Source organism: Urocampus carinirostris, chromosome 11, assembly GCF_059441175.1.
Source record: "Urocampus carinirostris isolate Australia breed hairy pipefish chromosome 11, RoL_Ucar_1.0, whole genome shotgun sequence".
NCBI lineage: Eukaryota > Metazoa > Chordata > Actinopteri > Syngnathiformes > Syngnathidae > Urocampus > Urocampus carinirostris.
Genome location: NC_142359.1, coordinates 19,954,722 through 19,982,145, shown reverse-complemented (window position 1 = coordinate 19,982,145; position 27,424 = coordinate 19,954,722). Strand labels below are relative to the sequence as shown.

At 39.0% G+C, this 27,424-nt stretch overlaps 1 protein-coding gene and 1 long non-coding RNA gene across 3 annotated transcripts in view; one reads left to right on the top strand and one right to left on the bottom strand.

Annotated features, from left to right (window-relative positions):
• The window catches only part of LOC148356705 (uncharacterized), a 46,036-nt gene that overhangs the window by 17,649 nt on the left and 963 nt on the right, over window positions 1-27,424 (bottom strand). The window contains exon 2 of the long non-coding RNA XR_015852123.1: window positions 11,430-11,507. This is a non-coding gene — a long non-coding RNA (uncharacterized LOC148356705). The remainder of the gene's footprint in view (window positions 1-11,429; window positions 11,508-27,424) is intronic.
• On the top strand, window positions 642-23,943 carry gal3st4 (galactose-3-O-sulfotransferase 4). 2 transcript variants are annotated; one of them, XM_088348508.1, is made up of 5 exons: window positions 642-876; window positions 2,910-3,082; window positions 12,008-12,124; window positions 13,038-13,338; window positions 18,992-23,943. In XM_088348508.1, the coding sequence occupies exons 3-5, from the start codon at window positions 12,009-12,011 to the stop codon at window positions 20,042-20,044; spliced, it is 1,470 nt and encodes a 489-aa protein (XP_088204634.1). In that variant the 5' UTR covers window positions 642-876; window positions 2,910-3,082; window position 12,008; the 3' UTR covers window positions 20,045-23,943. The 2 variants fall into 2 exon arrangements, with proteins under 2 accessions (XP_088204634.1, XP_088204633.1); XM_088348507.1 differs by lacking the exons at window positions 642-876; window positions 2,910-3,082 and adding an exon at window positions 9,495-9,738.

Below are 27,424 nucleotides of genomic sequence, written 5' to 3'. Positions count from 1 at the left end.
GGCCTAGTATTCACTGAGGTTTGCAGACGGACTGACAACAAGGAACGGACAGGACTGGGTTCAAGTAATAACAGGAAGCCAATCAGAACCCGCAGCAGTTGGCGCCATATAAGTGGGCACAGGTGAGTCACATCAGTAATCATGACATTTAGAGCTTTTGGATATTTAAAAATGCCAAATCCTCACTAAAAACACATTGTCATAATGGGTTTTTCTTCCAATCCCCCATCTGTGAAAATCTTAGCCCAAACTAGAAAACTGAACATTACCCAACTTTTAGGGGGTAAATGAAAAAATAAATTCAGGCTGGTTTTCAATGGACACTATGTAATATTTGACCGCTAGATATATATTAAGTCGCAGCAAGATGGCAGACACCTATATCAGCTCCCTCTAAGTGGGGTAATGTAAATGCAGATTTCTCAATGTCTAAGTATTTTTTTACATATTAAAAAACAAGTAGCATAATTCGTCATGATTCATACGCAGTCATGAACGCTTTCATTACAATCACAAACTTCACGTTATCGGACTTCATAGTAATCCACTGAAGATTTGTGGTCTTTGTGATGATACCTGGGTAGGCCTGGCAACTGTCCATTAGGGGGCGCAGTTATTCCACTCATCCCATAAGGCAAATTTATTTGAACTGGGTGGAAGGCGAATGTTCGGTTCTGCCCGTGGTAACAAAAACTCAACAAAAGGACAGAAAGATAAAAGGGATAAACGCAGTCCCCAACAAAACGATCCAGAGGAAAATGAAAAGAAGGAAAGTCTTTGAAACGAAAAAGGGAAAAGGATGTGTATTTCGGGTCTGCGGCCCAAAAAGATGAATGGAGTACAGACGCTGCCATACTTGCAAACGGACGATCGTTCGTAAGTAGAATTAGTTCGTATGTTGCTTCAGTGCTATATTTTGTATGTTTAAGGTTTATATAAGTATGTTTAAGGGTTGTATAAGTAACCTGTATTGTTTTATACTAAAAAATAAACATTTCATAAAATAATATGCTCTATAAAGATGAATAAAGTTGAGTTTAACTTACTTTTGGGAGATGCGCTTCAAGAGTCAGGCTACTTCCTCCTCCGTGGTAAAAAGTAGCCCAAAAAAAGCGTTCCCACCATTTTCTCAACCGCATCAGGCGTTCTTATTTCACTTTAATTTCAAAAGAAACGGCTCGCCTCTTTTTTTACACTTTACACCAACCATATTGAATGGATGCACGAGATATTAAACAATAAAAACGTCCAAATTTTGGGCGCGCCCGAGATTCAGTACACACTCTATATTTACACATGAACTAGGAAGAGGAAGCCGGATTTCTTCTTCGGGGTGGATGCTGGGTGATCTCTCACAGCGCCAGCACACACCGGTAGTCGCGGAAAGAAGCACCTCAGTAATGTCCTATCTATCTATCTATCTATCTATCTATCTATCTATCTATCTATCTATCTATCTATCTATCTATCTATCTATCTATCTATCTATCTATCTATCTATCTATCTATCTATCTATCTATCTATCTATCTATCTATCTATCTATCTATCTATCTATCTTGGTCATATCCCTCAAGAGGGGTGACCGACAGCAAGACAAACACATACAATAACAAAGAAAATAAAAGGGGAAAAAATAGTAAAAAACACACACCAAAATGTTGGGACCATGGCCAACCCAATTGCACAAACACCCAAACAAGTTAGGCACCTCGGCATCTAAGTTGGTCATGCTTTCGTCCCTCCAGATGAAATGGGACACCAGAAAGCGGCCATATCACTCGGGTCAGGGTGACACAACACACTCTTTTGTTCAACAGCAGGGCCCGACAGCAACTGGTTTACCCCTGCCACATCATACGGGTGCCCAGCCCATCCTTAAGAACGTGTCCACAATCCCACTATCCTTTCACAACACCTCTCCACTCCTTTCTATCACCAACAAGAGCTCTAGCCTCCATTATATTTAGACCTCTTTCCTGCAGTGCACTCATATCACCATCCATCCACGTCAATTGCGGCCTTCCTCTTGGTCTCCTTCCATTGACTTCTGCTCTGTAGAACCTCTTCAACATTCGCTCCTCCATGTGTCCAAACCAACCGAGTGCTCTCTTATCAACACGCTTGCTCAGTTCCACAACTACTCCAGTTCTGTCGCTCACAATTTCATTTCTCAATCTATCCAATCTTGTCACTCCTAACATACTCCTCAAACACTTCATCTCAAAAACATTCAATTTCCTTCTTAAATCTGCGTTCAGGCTCCAAGTCTCTGCACCATCAACACAGTCGGCACAATCACACTCTCATACAGTCCCCTCTTAATATCCATACTCATAATCTTGTTGCTCATCACTCTCCTCAGAGGACCCAAAACCTTGCTTCCTTGATTAAATGTAATGTCCTGTACCCGGAAAAAAGTGCACACAATACAAAATCTGACTTACAGCAATGTCCGGATATTTTTGGACAACCCGAAAAAATGTTCGTATCTACCGTTTTTCTTAAGTCGAATGGTCGTTAGTAGGGGAGTGTCTGTAGTCACGATTGGGATGACCTTATTTGCCCTATACTTAGTATTGATAATATTGATAATTAGATCGATACCCCAACTCCCTAACCCAAACTTTGAATTATTTAAAGGTTTTTAAAAAAGCGCTTTTTACAGGAATAAATACGATAATCAGAGACTGTAGCTCATACACACCCAATATAAGAGGTTCTTCTAATATCAGAATAAATTTGAGCACTTTTTGATTTATGTTTTTTCCACATCTCCACCTGAGGTTTTATTTAGTCCAGGACAGGCGGGATTAAGTAGACTGAAGGGCTGTAGAATGGATGCCGGAGAGGGAGGGGGAAGGGTGAGGGGTTGGATTTATGTGAATGTGTGTGTTTGCAATTCGGCAGTCCATTTCCAAGTCCTGCAGGAGACTCCTCAGTGAATCAAAGTTAGGCGCCAACAAGATACAGCAAAATATTGCTTTTGTGTGTTCTGGAGATGAACTTCAGCTGGCTGCCATGTGAGAAGACAGAGATTTATTTCCACCGCCGTCCACGTCGGCCAAATATTCCAATTGCAGGTGAGTTTTTTAGTGAAGGGTCCGGAAGATACGGCTCCCGAACCATGTTCGGCACTTTTATAAAATTCATCTAGCTCACAAATGAACAAAAATGCTATTTTAATCAATTTAGGTGCAATAGCCTATTTCCACTAAGCACAGTAGCACTTTTCCATCTTTGATAGTGGTGGGCGATAATGGGATTTTAGGTTTTGATCCGATCCAAGTATGTGAAAGATAGTAGCGATCAATACCGATTTCATACTTTTTGCTTGAAAATCTCATGATCATTGAATAATTGAATCCCCCCCCTTAAATCAGTTTGTAAATTCAATAAAAACAGCATAAAGAAGCTCAATTTTTATTGAATAGCTACAGTGGAAACTTTAACAGTATGAAAAATATACAACTGTTTCAGAACAAAAGTCCAAAAAGTTAAACAAAAAAAAAGCAGTAATGTAACAAAAATACAAAAATAACAAAGTCAGCTTGAGAAATATAACACCTTCCATTGTAAATACGATGTAAACACACAATGTATCAGTATAAAAATCAGAATACTTCAACAACTGTTTCAGAACAAAACTCAATCGAGTCAAACCCAAAAAGCAGCAATGTAACAGAAATACAAATACTTTATAACAATGTCAACAAGACCACTAAAGTACTTTTTATCCCGGACTATCGATACTGAGAAAGTACTTGGATTGGATCGATACTATTTGTATGTCGAATCTGGGTTATCTCTGTCACTGGTAGCAGACAATAACGTTAATGTAGATTGCTAATATTGTCGCAGTATTCTACATAGTCTATCTTGCTCTGAGTAAATGGGTGCCACATTGTGTTTGTCAGGGTTACGATATTTTGTAACATTTTTTTAGGATTTCTGTAGTATTACTGTAGTTGTATTTTGTAGTATTTGCATTTCTAATCCGGGTTGTCTCTGTCACTGGTAGCAGACAACACCATAATCGTAGACTGATAATATTGTTGCAGTATTCTACAGTCTGTCTTGTTGTGAGTAAATAGGTGCCGTGTTGTATTTGTCGGGGTTATTATATTTTGTAGTACTTTTGTAGAATTTCTGTAGTATTGCTGTAGTTAAATTTTGTAGTATTTCTGTAGCATTTGTGATCTAAATGTCTCTGTCACTGGTAGCAGACGACCACGGTATTGTAGATTGCTAATATTGTCGCGGTTTTCTACATAGTCTGTCTTGTTGTGAGTAAATAAGTGCTGTGTTGTGTTTGTCGGGGTTATTATATTTTGTAGTATTTTTGTAGAATTTCTGTAATATTTCTGTAGTTGTATCTTGTACTATTTATGTAGTATTTGTATTTCTAATCCGAATGTCTCTGTCACTGGTGGCAGACGACAATGTTACTGTTGATTGCTAATATTGTCACGGTATTCTATATAGTCTGTCTTGCTGTGAGTAAATAGACGTTGCGCTGTGTTCGTAAGGGTAATTATATTTTGTAGTATTTCTGTAGTATTTGTATTTCTGATCCGGTTGGTCTCCGTCACTGGTAGCAGACAACAGCGTTATTGTAGATTGATAGTATTGTCGCGGTATTCTACATAGTCTGGCTTGCTGTGAGTAAATAGGCGCTGCATTGTGTTTGTCATATTTATTATCACTTTGAAATTATTAATAAAGGGAGCAAATGGCAAGTATTGAAAGACATTTTTAGGACTTTTACGACATATTTTTGAATTGCATTAATTCTCATGCTGTATTATCAAATCATCAAACAGGAGGCAAAAATGGACTGATGAATTGGCTTTAATGCAGGGAGGAGGTTCGGTTGTTTAGTTGCATTTGGTTTTGAAGTATATACCGTAAATTCCGGACTATAGAGCGCACCTGATTATATACCGCACCCACCACATTTCGGGAGGAAAACCGATTTTGTACATACACAAGCCGCACCTGTATATTAGCCGCATACGCCCACATTGAAAATACGCAACACAAATACAAAATTATCCCATACCCAATACAGTCCCAAAAACACAGCCGGCAAAATGAACGGTAAATCTTACCGGTACCTAACATTTAATGCAGACCTGCAGAGTCCGGGTTCCCGTTGAAAGTAATCCAAGGAAAAAAGTGTATATTTCCAAAGGTAAAGGTGGGAAAAATATATATCCACTATTGTCGGCCCCGTCCACAAACACTTCTCACCTTTACTCCACTTCCCGTCAGCCCGCGTTTGCCCCGCCCCTTCTTTTTCATTTGCTCGTTCAAAACATATCAGAATAAGTTCCTAAAATAAATACATTACAAAAATATACAGTTGCAAATACATATTATACATGGTTACACATATTTACAAAGAAAGACGGTACACTGAGAGAGTTTTCAAAGCTTTAATAATAATATTCTAACTTTCATCCCAAACCGGGCCTGTTAAGGGTAGCAAAACGCTGCTAGCAAAACGCTCGCATCACAATAAACAGTTTCGTTAAAAAAAAACTTACCGTGCTTGTAGTAAGCAGAGTAAACCGTCGGCATCTTCCTCCTTATAACTGACCTCATCAAAGTCGTCTTCCTTCAGTGTGGGAGAGTGACTTTGTCATATAGACGTCGTCCCACGCTCTCGCTTTAATAAAAAACACGCTAACGTAACGCTCGCAAAGTAAAGTTTACGTGCGGTAGCTCTGTTTCCTTCTATATTGAACTACTTGATTGCGTTTAGCTTGAAAGTTGCGTCATGTGCCTTTTTTTATGCAATTTGCATGGTGAGGATATGTCTACGCTAATTCAATTTGTGCACAAGCTAAGAGGTTGCAGTCTAAATCTTACCTTTTGTACTCGAGCAGCGGCGGCCGTTAGAAAAATTACATAAATTGACCGCATCACTGAATAAGCCGCAGAATTGAAAGTTTGGGAAAAAAGTAGCGGCTTATAGTCCGGAATTTACGGTAATATAATTCTCAATGAAATGGTAAATGGTCTTCACTTATATAACGCTTTTCAAGTCAATGAAGACCTCCCAAAGCGCTTTACAATGTGGTTCACACTTACCCATTCACACACACACACTCACACACCAATGAAAGAAATCTCAAATATTTTGCTTTCGTGGCTCCTTGAGTCAAAAAGTTTCTGACATAGTCGTGTGAAGTTCCAAGTCAAACAGAATTTTGCGGGGAGAGTTTAGCTCATTAGAGCTGTCCGATTTGAGCACTGCTAAACCTATTTTGTTTTTTACAACCTTCAGGCCCCGATAGTAGTACTTAATCCTCACATTATCAAGATTCAGAAGTGTAAATGAAAAATGTGTAGGAAATTTCCAAGGCTGCAACCATGGGCGTAACCAGACCATATTTTGGGGGTGCTCAGGCATAATACAAGCACCCCCAAAAGTTTTTTAAAACTCTCTTTTTCTTATATGATGAAAAACGCGAGATGAAAAACATAAAAAAGTCAAACAAAACAAAAATATGAATCACGCAGCATTGGAAATACTCCACTGCCTTGAAATGGTTCAGTCCATTTGATTCCTAGCACCAGCTTTTATCTCATCATCACACTCATTTTGTTCACAGTACCATGTTTTAAAATGTTGTTTTGGCTGAAAACTTTCCCATAATGCTCCATTACAATATCCGACCACATGGCACCTTGAGTAAAAAAAGTGTGACGATGAGAAAAAAAATCCAATGCCGTTTCCTTTGTCATCTGTAATCCTAGAATTATGATGGTTACCATACAATGCCCTCACCGTTGCGATACGGGATCAATTCCAATTGCATTTAGTGTTAAACAAACGCACCATGTTGTACAATGTTGTTTTGACTGAACTCTTTTCCATAATGCTTCATTACAACATTATAAACCATGGCACCCTGAGTTAAAATAGCATAATGATGAGATAAAATGCAATGCCTTTCCCTTTGTCATCTGTAACCCTGGTAGCCTAATGGTTAAGAAACTACACTCTCATCATCACAATCCAGGTTCATTTAGCATTGCATTCAATGCTGAGCAAATGAGGTCATTGATGTCTGTTGACTTATCAATCGTTGCTAAATTATTGCTTTATAATACATGACATTTGTTATTTTACAAATGTATATCAAAATATATGCCCTTTGTATCACTCAGTAACAAAAAGTAGCTCTCAGCTTCAAAAAGGTTGATGACCACTGGTTTATATCAATGTAGTTCTTTGTAATGAATGTTTTTTTTTACCACCAGGAGGTGCTAAATAATACACACTATCCCTGATCCTTTACAATGGATCATTCAGAAAAAACAAATATCCATCAGTGTAAGTATCATCTGTAAACTAATGGTTCTCATTTGGTCTGACATGTGGACCCACCATTGCATCCTAATGAAAAGCTGCGACTCAAATCAAGAAAAACAATTTACACACCTTAAAAGTATCCAATGAAAGGATTGTGAGGTATGAAGCACAGATAGTGGAATATATTCACCTTTCCCCCCCAAAAAACAAAAAAAAACCAGCAAAACCATAACGACTTCAAGTACCGCATATACTCGCATATAAGCCTACATAGCATATGAGCAACCCCTAAAACTGCTTTGAGATAGCCACATACAAAAAGAAGTTTGCAACCAAATATTAAAAAAAAAAATCAACACTAATTACCTAATTGTGTACATAATAACAATCGATACACCAGTAAAAAAAAAAGAAGCTAGAAATACTATTTTTTTAAGCATTTATTGTACCTTCAAGCAGTGCTTAAATGGCAGACACTTCCTTCCCTCTTCGACTTAATTGTTGATGTCACGAAATAAAACAAACAAAATCACAATAAAATGAGATGCGGCACCTCCAGGATCGGCATTAAGAAGACTTAGAGCAGGGCATTATCACCATCTACTGCGCAGTAGACCCTCTGTTTTAAATTAATCTTAGTATTATTTTGCCAAAGACCTGCGACCCACTGAAAACAGACCTGAGACCCACTTTTGTGTCCTGACCCACCAGTTGAGAAACACTGCTGGTTACAATGCCACAAACTGCAAGTGTTGAATTTGAGTAAGCTACAATTTTCCAGTGTTTAATTTCATGATACACACTTTTTGGCTGAGTGTAGCAATGTTGAAATGTGTAAAAGGTTCCTAAAGGAAGAGTCAAGCTCCTTCTTGTCCATGCATGTGTCTGTCTACCTTTAGGACAAGTTCTAATTCCCCACTTATCAGATTAGGGTGGAAGTATTTGCCTCAACAGTAGGAAATAATCTTGTTTGACTGAGCCAGATGGATGGACATAGTCTGATTGGCAACAGAATAACACCGGGTGTAGTATTGTCACAGCAAACAGGATATTTACTTATTTTATGTCTCTCAGATCTGTGTGTAAATAAAAAGACAGATGTTCCGTGTTGTACCTGAATGAATTCCACCGACAAACGTTTTTGAATTCATATTTTAGGCAAAAGCACCTTTTAAATGAGTAAATTTTCAAGACCGGGTGTAAATATATGTTGGCCTGCAGAGGGATGAGTGCCACCAGACTGTTCTTGCCTAAGACACACTACAGGAAATGGTGCCCCATGAGCCTAGTGGTTAAGGGTTCCAAACAACCAATCATGGACAAAGTATAATTGCATCACGTGATTTAGATATTTTAGGCCAGCAGAGAATACCTTGCAGACATTTTTCTGTCTTTTTCCCTTTCTTGTTTCCTTCTTTTTTCTTTCTTTCTGTTGTTTTCATTTTTTCTTTCTCTCTGTCTGTTGTTTCCATTTGTTTCTTTCTTTCTTTCTTTCTGTTGTTTCCATTTTTCTTTCTTTCTTTGGTTTCCATCTTTCGTTCTTTCTTTCTTTCTTTTGTTTCCATCTTTCGTTCTTTCTTTCTTTTGATTACATTTTTCTATCATTCTTTCTTTCCTTCTTTCAGTTATTTCCAATTTTTTTCCTCTTGTTTCCATTTTTCTTTCTTTTTTTTCCTTTCAGTTATTTCCATTTTTTTTTCTCTTGTTTTCATTTTTCTTTCTTTCTTTCTCTCTTTCTTTCTGTTGTTTTGATTTTCTTTCTTTCTGTTGTTTCCATTTTCCTTCCCTCCTTCCTCCCTTTCTTCCTTCCTTCCTGCCTTCCTTCTTTCCTTTCTTCCTTCCTTCCCTCGTGCTTTTATTCTTTTATGTTTTTTCTTTGTCTGTATTTTCTTTCCTTTTTTCTGTCGCCGTGAATGGCTGGTCAAAAAAATAGAAGTAAAATGGTGCGTTTTTGAGTCTCCATAGTTTATATTCTTTTTTCATTCTTTCTAGCACTCGTTTTCGTCTGCACTACATAAAAGAGTGGTCACATATCAGGCACTGTCCCTGAAAACTGAACATAATCAATTTGTTAAACTAACATGCCTTTATTTTGGAAGTGGACGGACATTATTCCCTTCCTCGACTAGGCTTTTGTTTTGGAGAACAACGGAAACGATCAGCTAGTTCTTCTCTTGGCTCGCGCGCAGCCAGCTCATCCATCGCCCGTGTGCTCAATTAAGCAGCTCGAGAAAATAAAACATAAAAAGCTGAAACGCCATTCGATTTTTGCACTTGAACCGAACCTTAGCTACGAGCCCGGGTTGACTTTATCCCCGCAGCGAAATGTTACGAGCTCCCGGCGTCTGCACACGAATACCGCCGCAGCCGACTCTGGTCCGGGGACACAGCGATGCTTTTCAAACGGAGAGCCAGGTAACGTTCGCGTTTTTTTGCAGGAGGAGAGAAAAACTGTGCTGATGAGGACAAACCTGTAAAATAGCGATTCTGGGTTTGTGTGCATGAAATAAACCTAAACATAGAGGGGGTAGGGTGTGTGTGTCTGTGTGTGCGTGCGCGTGTGAGTGAGTGAGAGAGGGGGGCGCCCCCTCCTTCTCACGCAAAGGCCTTTCTCCCTTTTTTCTTCGATTTAAAACAAAGATGGGCCAAGTAAGGACCGCTGCGTTTTTTAAATCTGGCGTATCGAGGACAATACACAAATTCAAGAATCCTGCAAAATGTGTTTAGTATTTTTACGGAAAATCGACGAGAAGCTGTGAGGTTTAAGTTGCAGAAAAACAAGTACAGAAAGGATTCTGTTCAAATAGCTTGAAGAATTTTCCAATAACGGTTGTGACACTGAGTGACGAATAAGAACCACAGTACAAGAATGCGAGGAATGCAAGAAAGCCGTAATACCGAAAAGAACGTATAGTAATAGTGGAGGACATGGGCGTAACCAGACTGATTTTTGGGGGTGCTTGAGCAATATGAACCCGAGTACCCCCCAAAATGTTAACGTTTTAATAAAGGTCAGGATATGCTTAAATTTTTGTAATATTTCTGTAGTATTTTGTAGTATTGGGCTTTTTTTTAGCATTTCTACCGTAGTAATTTTATCTTATTTCGATATAATACTTTGCCGGCATTCTTTAATAACGTCTCCCTCCATTAGAGGTTTGCAGTGCTTGTGGATCTGCGTCGTGACCTCGTATCTCGCTTTTGTAGCAATTTCATTTGACCCGCGGGGTCTCATGAGGAAATGCTGCTGATCCGTTAAAACAGCTTCAAGTTGCTTTACCTTTCACAGTTTTGTTTCAAGTCAATGCAGACCTCCCAAAGTGCTTTACAATATGCTTCACAGTTTTCCCTTTTACACACTAACTAACCGATAGTAGCATCAGCCATGCAAGGCAACTACCTGGTATCGGGGGCATAAGGGATTCAGTGTCTTGCCCAAGGAAACATATAATACAGAGTAGCCAGAAATCGAACATGTGACCTCTTGATCCCAAGACGAGCGCTCTACCTCCTGAGCTAATTTCAGTCGGATGGTAAATTATGTAGACGCGGTTGTTTCAGATTTTGGTGAAAAAATACTCGAATTTCCACTTGTCCTAAAAGCAGCTTCCCTCGCTGTCAGCTTTCCTTTTTTATTTACAGTCACCATGTCGGGAAATGGATTGGGCTAAAATTCTCACAGAAATCTAAGGGCAAGGTGGTCAAAGGGCTACTGCCATCATCTTGTCAAATGGTGAATCTTTTTTGGTACAAATTTATTTTATACTGTGGACAACCTTATTGGCGGGTCATATATTATTAATTTTATGACAGAGGCAGTGCGCCAGTGAAAATGTTTTTACAGGCCATAACTGGCCCCTGGGCTGGACTTTGGACATGCCCGGTAGACACAATTTGAAATGGAAACTTAAATTTGCTCTGAATCTGACATGATATAAAACATAAACATTAAAAGGGAAAATGAGTATTATTTAGCGCCTCCTAGTGGTAAAAAAAAACATTATTGTAATACACAAAAATACATTATATGTCAAAAAAATATACGTTTTTTTGAAATACTCATGGGTTGAAAAATTTGCATTTATATTACACAAAATGAGGCTCACCGGAGTAGGAGTTGAGCTGATTGCCTGCAATCTTGCTGCTACGGGTACGTCCCAAAACACCAAAAACCTTGTGAAAAGCTGGACAAAAAAGGGAAAAGAATAATGTTGCGGTTTGATCACTTTAGGTCTTTGTAGTTTGAATTCTCCTTTATGCCTTTTCGCACTCTTTCAGTTGTACTACTCCAGGGGTCTTCAACCCGGTGCCCGTGGGCACTAGATAGGCCCCTATGAACATATGAGTAGCCCGCGGACTGGTTCTGAAAATAGCCAAATAGGGATTTTATAGGTTTATTATATTTCTAACTGGCATGATGTTTTAGTAGATAATTGTGCCTCTTTCAACCCTACTTCTTATAAGTATAACCTGGCAATAACTGCGTAATAACATATAAACAACACAGTAATACAATGCAATGTTGTTTGTTAGAAATGCGTTTCAAATGTTAAATGTTTCGTGCTAATCAGTGACAAAAACTAGCTCTCATTTTCAAAAAGGTTGGTTCACTCCTCAATACAGCCAGCTCTAGTGGTCAAATAAGACAAACTGCCCCTTTAATATCATTGTGCATGTGGTTTAGAATGTTACGGGGGCTGGTGTGCAGCCGGCTGAGACCGCTCTGGATGTGGAAAGCTCTGCTGCTTTTTGCTGCCATCGCTTTTGCCGGACAACTGCTGGGAATTATCTTCAACAAGAGGTAAATACGCCTTCCCAACGTAGAGATTTTATCGTTGGTAGACAATGACGTAAGAAGGACAGGAGAAACAGTCTAAAGTGTTAAGGAAAACAAATTGGTACATTGAAAGCCAAAGTCTAAATCTAGGAGGAAAAAGTCTGAAATTTTCCGTCAAAGGATCCTTGTGCTGTAAACCGTAGCTCTTTGCAGGGTCCGTACACGTGCTTGAAATCCTTGAAAATGCTTAATTTGTATTGTTCTGTTTTTAAGCATTGAAAAGTGCTTCAATTTTGGTTAAAGGGCTTGTAAAGGCTTGAAATTGTTGCCATGTTTCTCAAAAAGTCTGCTTAAAAAGGACGCCGACATTGTTCTCTGGTGGTTTCGCTTTGCCATTGCATTTCTTCCTCCCTTGTGATTAACTGCAACTGGCATTAGTTTGTACCGCATTGTCCTATGAAGTGGCATCGTCATGCCCAAGAGGACAGGTGCACGCTACACCTAAATTGGGCACTATGAAATGTGTATTAGTGCAAGGATTACCTATCAATTATGGACATTTACTATGGAGCATGTCCAAAGTTAAGGTGGTGTTTCCCAATGGTAAATTGTAATGGAAAGAACTTCCTGCAACTGAAAATGTAAAGCTACATACTACCATAATTTATGCCCAACACCTAATAGGGAGGGAATTTGTCTCAAAAACAAATATAGTCACCATTTACTCAAGACCTAAAAATCATATGTTTTGATAAGTGCATATGTAAATCACAGATATATTTGTGGCTCACTGGATTTCTTCTTTTAATGTTACTGGAGATGGAAAAAATAGCTAAAAAATGTGCCTAAATTCGGCTAAAAAGAAGCTGTGTTTGACTAGGAATACATTTGTGTTAATAAAAAGTGTAAAAAAAATTTCGCCATCTTTTTCTAACAGCATCCAGCCTGCCGCTCACTCCATCTTCTCGTCCCCTGACGCCCAGGGTCCATCTCTGGGCCCTTGTCAGCCCCACACCCACATTATGTTCCTCAAAACCCACAAAACGGCTAGCAGCACCGTGCTCAACATGCTGTACCGCTTTGGGGAGGAGCGCGGACTTCGCTTCGCCCTGCCGCTGCTGGGTTACCAGCTTGGCTACCCGCTGCCTTTCAGTGCCCACAGGGTCAAGGGCTACCGGGGCCCTCGAGTTGTCGACTTCCACATCATGGGCAACCACATGAGGTTTAATAAAGCAGAGGTAAGCGTGAGATGAATCGGAAAAAGAGCTTATTTGAAAATTGAAATGTAAATAAGTACTTAGTCGTCAATCACCTTGAATGCTCAAGAAACCACTTGGGCCGGTGCAGAAGCACAGTGCAGAGACACAGATTAGTACTGTCACAATCCTGCACCCAGGTTCCCTCTCTATCACTATTTATCCTCTCTCTCTTCTCTCTCTTGCTCATCTCTCTCAATCATTCCCTATTTGGTCACTCTCTCTTCTCTCTCTTGCTCATCTCTCTCAATCATTCCCTATTTGGTGAATTTTCCTCACAGTTGCAATCCCTTGTCTTGATTTCCTTCCTATCACAACCCTACCTCATCACTATTATAACACTTGTCTCCTTGGCTCTGTGCTAGTCAGTTGTCTTTCATGTCCTGTTCCAAGCACTCTTGTTATTCCAGTGTGCCTACCCTTCCAGATAACGAGTACCACCCAACGAACACTTGGACTGTCGCCCTTGCTTTTTGGACTTACTGTAACACCAACTCCTCGCCCCATCTTGGACCATGATTGTTGCCTTGCTACCTGACTCCCTCTGTACCCAACCCTGCCTCAATGAAAGACTACCGTTTGCTGTACTAGTCAGTGCACTGACTAGTGCTGCTGCACTTTGCGTCTGCAGCACTTCAAGTGGGTTCTTGACAAGTACCAGAAACTGTGGTCTTTTATTGGGTAGGCTTCGGTACACAGAAAATCAGGTAGTGAGGCTACAGTATCTAGAACACTAGAAGCAACAATCGGGAAGAGGAAGGTGAGGGGTCGGTATTCCAGTAAAACTAAGCAGCGAAGGCGATAGTCCCAAGAGTTCATCAGGCAGCACTCGTGGTCTAAAAGGGCTGGTAGGGATTCAGTACACTGGAAGAACAGGAGCCGAGACTATGGTGCTTGGAATGTGCCAAGGAAGACAACAAACTAGCAAGAAACCAAGGGAGATAGAGTACTAATAAAGAGAAAAGATTCAGATAGATAGATAGATAGATAGATAGATACTTTATTCAATTGTGATAGGAGGGAAAAATATGGGGTAATCGAGACGAGTGACCACAACTGTGAGGAGAATTGAACCCGAAAGTGAGTGGCCAAATAAGGTAAGGTCGAGATTGGATAGAGACACTGGAACCTGGGTCCAGGATCGTAACATGATTGTAGCTGAAAAAAACAAACAAACATTAGGATACCAGATCGTTATTTTTTAATATTTCAAGGTTAGGACTAAGTCTAGGCATTGAAAGCATTGCCAGTACAGCGCAGAAGGCTGCTGGTTTCTCTCCGTGGTTTTCGTCAACTGAAAATCTTATTCGAGTTGAGAATCATCTTCAGCAAAATAACTTTATTATAAAATTAAAAGACATCATGGTATTCGTGCTAAAGTTTAGTGTGAAATATTTGTGTTATATGTCGAAGTGTCCTTGGGCAAGACACTGAATCCCGAATGCCCCCGATAAGCAAGTAGTTGCCTTGCATGGCTGATGCTGCTGTCGGTATGTGTCTGAATTGGTAAGTGTGAAGCACATTGTAAAGCGCTTTGGAAGGTCTTCAATGACTTGAAAAGCGCTAAATAAATGCAGACCATTCCATTCAAAATATAATTGTCCTTTGAATTCCCACAGAGGAGCTTTATTTATGTATTTCTTTGATTAAGGAGGCACTTTATGGGTGTGGTAGTGTTTTACCATAGGAATACCACGGTTTCTTTTTTTTACTTGCTTCATGCATGGATTAATGAAAACATTTCATTATCCTACAGCTGTGTGCAGGATGAATTGTGACGGTATAAGTAACATATTTTACATTTTTTCTAATAGTAAAAGGGATAAAACAATTATTCGTGCAAAATGTATCTACATTGGGCCCTTTCAACTTGAAAGCAGTGAAGAACTGAAAATTATCAAGCTGATTTATTGTCAATGCAATATCCGACCGCCGTATGATCATTTCAATTTGAACATCGAAAGCCACTCACTCGTGCGTCATGAACAAAGCCAAGGCAGTGTCTATAGGAAATCCCCCCCTCGTATCACGCCGGCGAGTGAAAACAGAGCCATTGTTCATCCTTTACAATTCCTCCCTTTTTTCTTATTAGTATCCATTTTCTTAAACAGTTTGTTCTTTCTTTTTGGAGCAGCATCTTAATTTAATCAGTAACCCAACATAGAGACTTAAATCAACTTCAGTCGTTACAAATAGGGCAGTGAGAAATGATACATGCTGTAAGCTAGTGGTCCCAATTTTCTCTACTCACTGGTTTAAATTACGACAACATTTTTACGGCCCAGTCCAAGTTATGCATTGAACCGGTTTGTACTATTTCATTATGTGTGATAATTTTACGATCACATTTATTATAACTTCAGAACTTTTTTTTTACAAAGGTACCATATGCACTTATTGACTTAGGTGTCGTACCTTCTGTGTATGTGTCGTACTGTCTACTTGTGTGTAGCAAAGCGTTTTATCTTTTAGACACTGAGGGCTGAGAGAAACATAATTTCACTTCTCTGTTTTTGCTGCAGAATTGACAATAAAGCGTACTTGGACATTGATAATAACAATATTAATAATAATAATACTAAACTGAAAACTATTTTGTATTTATCCATCCATTATCTGCACCGCTCATCCTCAGTAGGGTTGCGGGGGTGCTGGAGCCAATCCCAGCCATCTTCGGGCATTGGGCAGGGGACAACCTGAACTGGTTGCCAGCCAATTGCAGGTCTCACAGAGACAGACAACCCACTTGCTTATTCACACTTAGGGACAATTTGAACCAGCTAATTGAACTGACATGCATGTTTTTAAAATGTGGGAGGAAACCGGAGTGCCAGGAGTAAACCCACGCAAGCACGGCGTGAACATGCAAACTTCACACAGTAAGGTTCGATCTCAGAACTGACTCAGTCGCCGTGCTGCACAATTTTGTATTTATGTGCAATTTTATTTGTGTGTGCCCGTGACACTGGACCACCTACTCCCGTCAGTCCTTTTTTCCCTTTGTTTTCTAAATTGATTGTAAAGTGAACTGTGTATGTAAATGAACAGATGGAGAAAAAAAATAAAATTTCAATCAACAATCAACCCTTGCTTCTAATGTGACAGTTGCAAAGCCTGACAGGCCCGTGAGAACCGCTCAGATTTATTTCAAACGCACAGTCTCAAAAGCCCGGCTCATGTTTGCTGTGACCGTATCGAGAAAGAGAAAACGCAATAATGAACCAAAAATATTGAAACTCAAATTTTCTGTCTTTGTGGCTCAGAACCAAATGATCCCTGCCACCAACCAGAAAGTCTAGGAGTGTCTAAGGCCTGCTGTAAGCAGTCCACATTTTGGTAGTCTTTTTGCGTGGCAGTGTCAAAAACAAAGTTTCTAATTGGAATTCAAAATTATAAGCGCTCCTAGCTCCAGGACAAAGTCACACATACCTTAGAACGAAGGGGATGAGTTATAATCAGGGCTATAAAAATGTAAATTGAGGTTGGAAAAAGTTAAAAGTGTCGCTTGTTGCTATTACCAGTCGATAAGTTGAACATAAAGTAAAAATACTTTGATTAAGAACTAACAGTCCCTACTTTGCTCCCTTGTGCTATCCTTATGTTGTATGTATTCATTTTTTTCTTTCTAACAAACTTAAATATGAACTATCAAAGGAAAATGTCAAAGACGAGAAGGATAGGGGAGGGGAGTTCTCCTAAACTGTGAAAAGTATGTTGTGATTCAAACCATGTGATCATTTTTAAATGGACGAACAAATAACCATTATAATGTCATAAGACATGATAATAAGTGTAATTGATTGATAGAAGCAGTTATTTGAGGAACACCATCATCATTTTTTAAAAATTGTTAATTTTTTAAGTGATGTTTATTGCAACATTCGCAAAAAAAAACCCCAAATAAATGTGAAAATACATTAAAAAAACCTTGATGTAAAAAAAGATGAAGACCCTCACAATTTACTAGAAAACCAACATCCACCCAAACATATTCAATGCAACTTGGTAAAAAGTAAATGCTTAAAGATCAAAAATCATTGCCCTTAACAAAAATGGAGATACAGATAAGTTAAGTCACATTTTTTTTGTATAGCTCTTAATCACTAAGAGTCTCAATTTCGTTAATCTTGCATAGCCCTAGTCTAGCATTACAGATTCCACAACCGTGCCTACAGACTCACTAATCACCTGTGACCTGCCTTGCTCTAGTGTACCCTGTCATGGAAGGCTTAAACAGTAATCTATTTTTCTAGAAAGAATGAAGGCATTTTCCCAGTTGATGGGAAGGCCGTCCCTCTTCAGCAGGTCAATTCGGCACCAGAAAGAGGGCCAGTTATCCACAAACTTAAGTCCCCGCTGGCTACAAAAACTACCGAGAAAAATCTGCTAAACTTAAACAATTGCCTTTTCATGCAAACAGCCAGAGAGAATTAGTCAATCCAGATTTATCTAGATAAATCCTAGCTCTGTTTTTCTTTGTAATCTCAGATTGCCTCATCGTAGCATCATTGGAGCCATTATGAATGACTATATTCGTATACCTAGCCCAGTCCTGGTGTTAAGGTTTGCGTGTCAGCTCTCTTAGGTTAGTCTCAATGCCTGGTGCTCTGGCTCCAGGCATACACATTACTGTGGCTGGACTTCTAAGCTTAATGTTACGGATGATAAAGTCACCAACTACTAGGGTGTGGGAGCCAGTAGACTAAGGTAAAGTGGGACTAGCTAAGGGGCTGAACTTGTTATGCATCTCGACAGGCTCTTCTTGGTTTGCAGGTTTGCTAAATCCTACACTCCCAGATAGAGGTAAGATCAGACTTAAAAAAACAGACCGAGCCAGCCCGAGGGGTTTAAGGCCTAGCCTGAGCCCGAAAAATTACCGTGATTTAAGGGATCGGCCCGAAAACCCCCCGAATTTGCGTATTTTATTTGTGAGGCTGAGGGAGGTGACAGGTGGAAAAAACGTGTGACTTTTGGCTAATTAGCACGCTGGCACTGTCAAACAATGAAAAGGAACCACAGAGCACATGAGGTGTGTAAACAAAGCCACAGGGTAATGTCACAACAACGTGACATTACGGCCGTAAAGTGTGGTGATAAGAATGTAACAAACGACAAGTGAGCAGCGCACAGAGCTGTTAGCAATACGCGAAGGAAGGCAATGCTAATCAATAGCCTGTGCGGTGGTAGCCATCGCATCTTTCGAAGCCTCGGACTCACCAGGAAATTTGCGAACTGTATTGAATATCTCTCCAGACACTTCGCCGCTCCACATAGTGTCATTGTGTGGCAGATTATTTTCCGGCAGCGTCATCAGCCAATAATCCCAATATGTACTGTATCTAAATTGATTTGGTAGTCGTGAGTACAGAGCAGCACAATCTGCCACCAACTCGAAGACCCAGTGGGGTAAAAAAATCTGAAGAATCTCAAAAGAAATTCACAACTCAAGTTTAAGTTTTTTTTCACAATTACTCATTTAGAACATAAAACAATTCCTTTTCGAATGAACTAAAAAAACACACAAAATAGAAAATGCCGTAAATAATTTAAAAATTTAACTTAAGTCTTCCTTGATACAATGTCCAGGTCTGGTATGATTTGAAGTTTTGAGTGACTGTGTTTTGTTCTGTTCTAGGTGGAAAAGGTGATGCCCGCAGACACCTTCTACTTTTCCATTATCAGGGACCCTGTGGCTCTGGCCGAGTCATCGTTTGCCTACTACAAAGAAGTGGCACCCGCCTTTCGGAAGGCAAAAGGCTTGGGCGACTTTGCAGACGATCCCGGGAAGTATTATGAACCTCGCGCCCGCAACAACCACTACGCCCGCAACCTGCTATGGTTCGACTTTGGCTTGGACCACAACGCCAACTTCTCAGAGGCCTTGGTGCGGCACGGCGAGGCTTTCGTGCGCCAGACTTTTAAGCTGGTGTTGTTGTCGGAATTCTTCGACCAGTCCATGATCCTCCTCCGGCACGCCCTGTGCTGGCCATTAGACGCTGTTGTGTCATTCAATCTCAACGCTCGGCAGCAGAAACCTGAGGGCAGAGGCGGTGCCCCTTTGACAGAAGGATGGGTGGGCAGAGCCCGAGGCGGGCGCTTACCAGCCAAAGCTCCGCCCAATCTGGTCCTCACAGACGAGCAGCGGGAGAAACTGCGCCAGTGGAACATCTTAGACTGGCACTTGTATCAAGCTTTTAACCGGACCTTCTGGTGGGAAGTGAACGAGTTTGGCGTGGATCGGATGGAGCGGGAAGTGGCTCTCCTCCGTAGTCGGCGTGAGGCCCTGGCAGCAGCCTGTCTGAGAGATGGTGGCAAGCCTGTGGAGGCCCACCGCATCCGCGACAAATCCATCAGGCCTTTTCAGAGCGGCTTGGTGAAGATTCTTGGCTATGAACTGCAACTAGGGCTGGACAACAGCACCAAGATGGCCTGCCTAAGGATGATCCGCCCCGAGATCCAGTATAAAGATGCCCTGGACGTAAAACAGTTTCCACGGGCGCAGTCACCGGGGCAGCAGAGCCCAATGTTAGCCTCTGATAGGTCTTTCAAATCAGACCAATCCAGGACAGGGGAGAAGGTACGGGACCCAGTAGGAGCAGAGGGTCTACGGGACTGGGATGGAAGTCGTTTACAGAGCCGCAACCACAACATTTCCGCTGCAAGGACGAGGAAGCGGCCCATGATTTAAGTACAGTATTTAATTGAAAGCTTCTATTGTATTTCTCACTTTTCAGCCTTTATATTATGAACACTACCAACTGGAGACTGCCGCCTGGCCAGGCCGGGATACACCAACATGTGCCGGCACTTTACCCGTGCTGTCGTGGGCAGGGGTCGACAGACTTAAAGCGCATGGATGGGAGGTAGTACCCTTCCAATCCGTCAATGCAATTCGGTGGCAATAACCACTATTCCTTGGTGAAGGAAGAAGTTAACTGGAAGCCCTTAACCTGCCCCCAGGTTAAAATCATAAACAAACCATTGAGCCAACTATGTGTTCACGTTACGTATCCCACACTAAGCAAAACTTTACGGTTATCACACAGGGTACTGGTTCTCTTGCAATTCTTTTTCCATTCTAATACAAATGTGAGTTATTTAAAAATGAAACCTATTACCATTGATAACACCATGACGGTCTCGCTTAAAACTGTGACAACGTGCTATTATCGATCTTTGGTAGGGACAATTAATCCGTCCAAAAGTGGTCACGTGCTAACTGAGAATAGTTGAATCCATTGGCTTTCCTTTGTTTATCAGTATTTGCTATTGCTTGTGATGGTTCACTAGGTAGAAGCTAATCAAAATGAACAAATGACCCAATGTTATCACACCATTTAGGAATCTAAATCAGAGAAAAAGGTTCTCCAAACGCTTCCAGACAGTTGTGATTTTTACATTCATGTTGACACCTAACATTTCCCTTCTTCTTTTACATTAAGTTTAACAGTGGTTTGCAACATTATTTCAGTTTATTACCGCCCGCTACTACTCAGGCCTCGACTAAAGTACTTTCGGAAGAGTGCATTATGGCTAGAACAAAACCTCCAATTTTCCTGAAATTACGACAGTAAACTTGCAATGTTGCCAAAATAATGTCCTTTTAACTGGAAGAAAAAAAAATACCGGCTGAAGTAAAGGCTTTACCTGGATAAAGATGTGCTGATTGAGCCTTAAAATGACGGAAGTTAATTTAAAGTCAGTAATCTCAAGGGGTAACCACAAAGGTTTTTTTTTTTACATCATTAAAGTCAAAAGTGTGTAAGAAGAGCTCAACCTAAGCTTAAACCAATTTACCCAAAATTTTACTCCTTAAAAAAATCTGGTTTCACGAGTGTGTTTTTTTTGAGTCACAAACAATGTTCTTATTGTTAAGTTTATTGTTTAGTAGACACTCAAAGTTGGGAAAGACATCAATGGATTTTGAACTTGCCGGGAGAACAAGGGAGAGAACAATTTCAGATAACAAATTCCAACCTCTCTAAAAGCCCCCCTCTAAACCCTCTTTATTAAATATCCTAGGTTTCAAAAGTAGATCCACTCTAAAGGGTGTGGTCATCAAAGAACAGCAACGTGATTGGCTGATAGTGACAATTAAGTAAACAGTTTATAATAGTCAAAACAATGGACAACAAACTGCCATCCTATTCAATGTCCTTTGTAGGTGTCTAATATTAAAAACAGAATAAACTTATCATTTATTATATGAAAAAACTGTTTTCTATTTATACAGTCATGCTGTCCTGCCACAAATGTGCTGTAGGAATATTTTTTTTAAAACGAGTCGTACCAGTGCTACCAGTGGTAAAGTTAGTGAAAAGGGGAAAAAAGCAGAGAGCAGATAAAAATGACACTGATAAACATTTTTTAAAAATACATTTTTTTTTTTGCAAATAAAACCACAATACTATACCACAGCATTGTGGGACTTGCAGTACTGAGATGAATAACCCATGCTAACTCAGACTCGCTAAAAAAGCCCCATTTGTATTGGGTGATTATTCTGGGACATTTAAAAATGCTACATTCTATATATAGTAGATGCGACACTTGTATCATCCATATTAGGGCTGCGCGGTTTTGGAAAAATAAACCTTGCGATTTTTCAGAGCAGTATTGCAATTTCGATGTGATTTTCGATTTTCAAAGAAAAGGGCATTTTTTTGTGCTAGCTTTGTTTTATTGTGAGTACTTAATCATAGAAACATGTTTTAACCTTGAGAAAACAGCAACCTATTCCAGGGAGCTTTGTTAAGGTTGCTGTCTGCTGATTATTATTTACTTTTTGACTCAAGGAGGCTCACACAATTGGTGTGTGGAAAAGCGTCCTGCTCGCAAACCTACTTCGCGTTTATTGGCGAGTGCCATTAAAACTTGCTTCTAATTGGCCAGCACGAACAAAACTGTGACAATTCCGGTTGGCCAATCACTCCATCACCCAAATTACTAAGGGGAAAAAAAGCATTAACATGAAACGATAAATCCTTAAAAACCGCAGTGTCTTGTGATTACACAATTGCACCACGTCACAACGCAATATAGATTAGATTCCGGTTAATCATGCAGCCCTAATCCATATGTATTGTTAGTCAATGCTAGTAAAAAGCCACATACAGCACACCTTGTAGACAGATGACACATAGCAAAGGGTCCATATTTTGAGCAAGAGGATACTAGCATGGTACATGTTGATTTTGGTGAGTGACAATAATCAAATGATCCTTTAATTGTCAAAAGTTAAATGCAAAAACAATATCTGATTGCGTAACGTGCTCACAAACAGCAGGGGTTATTCGTTTGTCGCTAGTAAACGATTCATTAGGATTGCCCAGGAAGGTAGTTCTTCAACTGGCGCTCCAAAGTAGCGATTAATTTTCTGCGATGTACGCAAAAATCCGCAATACTGAATAATGGGAAAAAATATAGGATTGACGGAAGCCGCGAAAGTCAAGTAGAGTTTTGAGGGGAATTTTTTTTTATGGGAACTAGGCTGTACCCTTAAAAGAAAAAAATATAGTTTAACAAATATAAACAGCAGAGTAGGCAATGCTGTCAAAAAAAACCTATTCTACGTTTATTTCTTATTTTGTTTTACAGCAGTCCCATTATAATATTTCAAGAAAAAGTCAAGAGTTATAATAAAAGGAGTGTACTACTTGATGGAAAAAAGCATAAGTACTTTTGAGCTGCAAGAGATACATTTTATCAAAGACAAAATAATACACTATGATACTTTTCCTTAAATAAATGTTAACTGCAGTCTGGAAAGAAAAGATTTTAAATGTGACAAGTCAGAAGTAACTGCAAAGATTTTATTTGATGAAATCATGTAGTGTACTTATTCCTCAAACAATGACAACTTTTTCTAGTCATTTTAAGGCTCTTTTAGAATAACTGAAATCGGCACTTTGATTTACTTGAAACTATCCACTGTGACTGCCCCCCACAGTGTATTTTCACATGTTTTGGGAGTATTATTTCAACAGGTACTTTGTGAGACTGAAATTGATGACTTAACTTGGGTGGGCAACAATGGCTGCAAGGATGTATTTGCAGTAAAGCAATGTGAAAAACTGGAACATCGCATATTGGGTTTATTATGTGAAGTACTTTCATGTTATTTTGATCAAGATGGGACACGAACTTTTGTTCAGCTTTTTACAAAGTTTTTGTGAAACATTTTAGGGAATCTTGTCACAAGATTGCATCAATGCTACAAACAAATATGCATTCTTTTGATTATTTATTGAAGTAGACTGGATTTATTTTTTGTTGATGAATATTTATTTGTATACTCTGGTGTTAAATATTCTAAAAATGTGTCGGTACGAACAAAATCCTCTTCTCTAATGAACAACAGATCAGGATTCTGCACTAAAGAAAAACCCCAAGCTTCTATTTGACATTGTCAACAGATCATGTGACATTTCTGTATTCTACTTTCCGTATTCCGTATTCTTTTCCAGTCCCAACAAAACAACCATTGTTCATTTCTCACCGGACTCTTGAGTAATCAAGACGAGAGTAATTCAGTGTTCAAGTTCATAAAATAAAGTCACACAACCAAAAATGTGTGTACCCAGTTAACTTTTTCTGCTTTACTTGGACATTTACTCAACATAAAGGAACAAAGAAAAAAACGGATGAAAATTTGAGCTCTGTAACTGTTCATGTACAACTGGAAACAAATGGTCTGTCGGTACATTAGCTCAACTACTGCAAACTCGATCTGGTGATGCACTATGAGTCATTTAGGGATGCATCAAACAGTCAATACAAAATTAGAACATTCACAGTGAGCTGCTGCAAGGCGCAATCAATTCCAGGACACTCACGCAATGGATTGACTCAACCCCAGCTGACTACACTTAGTAAAGTGCAAAGCCGTTTGGTCATACAAGAACTGTAATTATAGTCGATTTATTTTCAAAACCAGCTCATTTATTCACACCGTTGAGACGTTTTGTGATTAAGGGCTATACAAATAAACATCACTCAACTTGATGTAGAGGAGTGTTTCTCAACTGGTGGGTTGCGACCCAAAAATGGTGCCTTGGCAAAAAATTGCTAAGAAAAAGATAACTGAGGCGGAGTCGGCCGAAATTTATAATTTTTGTAATTGTAGTATTTTTGTAGTATTACCTTGGTTATATTTTTGTAGGACTTCTATCCTAATATTTCTGTAGTAATATTTGTTTTAAAATTTCTGTAGTGTTTTTGTTTTTTGGGATTACTGCGGTGGTATTTTTTTTAGTATTTCATATGAAATATTTTTTGAAGTATTTCCATTTTAGTGTTTTTTAAGACGTATTTATAAAGTATTTCCATTTCAGCGGTTTGTAGTATTTCTGTAGTATTTTTGTAAAATGTATATACGTAGTATTATTTTGTAGTACTTCATTAGCATTTTTGAAATATTACTGCAGCTCTATTTTTGTTGTATTTCTATCGTAATAGTCCTGTAATCGTATTTTTTTAGTATAGTACTACTGTAGTGGTATTCTCGCAGTATTTATTTGCTTTTTTATAGTATTTCCATTGTAGTATTTTTGTAGTATTTCCATAGTAGTATTTTTGTCGTATTTAGTATTTTTTTTTAATATTACTGCAGTTGTATTTTTGTAGTTTTACTCTAGTTGTATTTTTGTAGTACTTCTGTCATAATATTTCTGTAGTGGTATTTTTGTAGTATTTCTTAAGAAATATTTTTTAAGTATTCCATTTTGGTATTTTGTAGTATTTATGTAGTATTTTTTAGTATTTATAAAGTAGTATTTGTCGTATTTCATTAATATTTCTGAATTATTTCTGCAGTTCTGTTTATGTTGTATTTCGGTCGTAATATTTCTGTAATAGTATTTTTGTATTATAGTATTAGTGTAGTAGTGTTCTTGTAGTATTTATTTATAAGTTTTTTGTTGTTGTTGTATTTCCATAATGGTATTTTTGTAGTATTTATTTTGTATTTTCATAATTTTACCGCAGTTGTATTTTTGTAGTATTTCTGTCATAATATTCCTGTTGTCGTATTTTTGGAGAATTTCCCATTATATTAGTGTAATAGTATTTTTGGATTATAGCATTACTGTAGGGGTTTTAATGTAGAAGTTTGAAAATGGTATTTCTGAAGTATTTCCATCGTCGTATTTTTGTAGTATTTCTGTAACATTGCTAGTAGTATTTCTTCAGTATCTTTGTAACATTACTGAAGTTTTATTTGTGTACCATTTCTTTGTAATATTTGTGTTGTAGGATTTTTGTACTATAATTTTACTGTAGTAGTATTTTTGTAGTGGTGTTTTTGTTACAAAAAAGGTTCAATGGGGAAAAGGGTGGCACTATTACCGTATATGTATTGTCATCATATTTTGATATTTTTTTGTCTGTCGGACAGATGAAAAAGCCTGACAGGCTGACTGTGGCCCGCGGGCCATCGTTTTTCCAACCCTGCTCTAGACTGTACTGTCTAGTGCAACCGAAAATGAGTGCTAAAAGGAAGAATACAAACTTTGGAGACTCAAAGTAACCAAACCGCGTATATTTTCCTCCCATTGATTTTGCATAGCCTTTCAAGAGCCATTTGTTTCACTCCGCCTCAGTGTTTTTAGCTAGGTAGTGTGTCATGTTAAACATCTCCTTTCGTGTGGTCTACTTTTGGGTAATGCAGCCACGGACAACCGACCACTCCAAGCAGCTGAATCCAATCTTTTAAAGGCCCGTCAATGACATTTTGCTTGTTTAGAGTTAAAAGACTCTCTTTGATCAATTATCTAGCAATTGGCCGAGATTGACATGTATGTCACAATGACTAAATAATGTGAGATGCGCTGTGTTGTCTGATACGAGCAAGGGCCAGTGATAGCGTGGCGGCAGAATGCCGGACAAACCTGTCGCAGATCTAAGTGGGGATTCCACAGTGCAATACAAATTTCTTGACCTATGATTTTTTTTTTTTGTAAAAATTAACAATGGGGGCGGCAGTAGCTCAGGAGGAGGTAGAGCGATCGTCTTAGGATTAAGGGATCCCAGTTCGAATCCCGGCTTGTCCGTGTTACATGTCGAAGTGTTCTTGGGTAAGACACTGAACCCCCAATACCCCCAATAAGCAGGTTAGCGCCTTACATGGCTGCACAGATCACGGCCGCTATTGGGAAATGTGTAGCACAATGTAAAGCGCTTTGAGAAGTCATTGACTTGAAAAGCGCTATATAAATGCAGATCATTTCATTTCATGATAGTTCATGTATTTTTTTCAAGAATTCCAATCAATGTGGTGTTTTTTGTAATGGATGCGTTTTTTGTATCGTTAAGAGGCACTACATATTACAAACTGTCCCTTTAAATAAAATACAGCAAAAAGGTCCATGAAAGTAAAACACAAATGAAGCCTTAGCACAGGGGTCTGGAACTTTTTTGAAGCAAAAAGCCATAATTCCAAAATTTTTTGATTTTCAAAGAGACACATACCATATATTTAAGACAACATTCAGCAAACTCGCTCTCCAGACAAAAGCAAATTTTTCAGCGCATTTTAATTCCATGTGTGACGTTAGATCATTTAATAAAATTTATGAAATAATAAAAATGCCCATATCAACAAATATACCACTTTAAACTTGTTTAAGATCATTGAGGCTCATTTTGAACGTCATTTTTTGGTGAATAATGGTTTCAAAACAGAGTGTAAGCAGAGTTATTTTGTAAAAATGTCACAAAAAAACTGCAAACGAAAAGTTTATGGATGTTTTTCCTTTCAGCGTAGTGGATGCAAGTGAGATAGAGAGGGGAGTATGCTGTGTGTGCATAGCTCTGCCCACCCAAACCGCTCACCCAATCAAATCGTTCTGTCTACTTGACAAGCGGTTTTTGTGGGTTTTTATTAAGTGTTTCAACAGTGAACATACATTGTTTAATGAGGATCTATATAAAAGATAATTTCGTGATGTACAGCCAAAACGGGGTCAGTAGACAGTAAACTGTAGCTCTCGTCTTGGGATCAAGAGATCGCAGGCAGTAGACAGTAAACTGTAGCTCTCGTCTTGGGATCAAGAGATTGCAGGTTCGATTC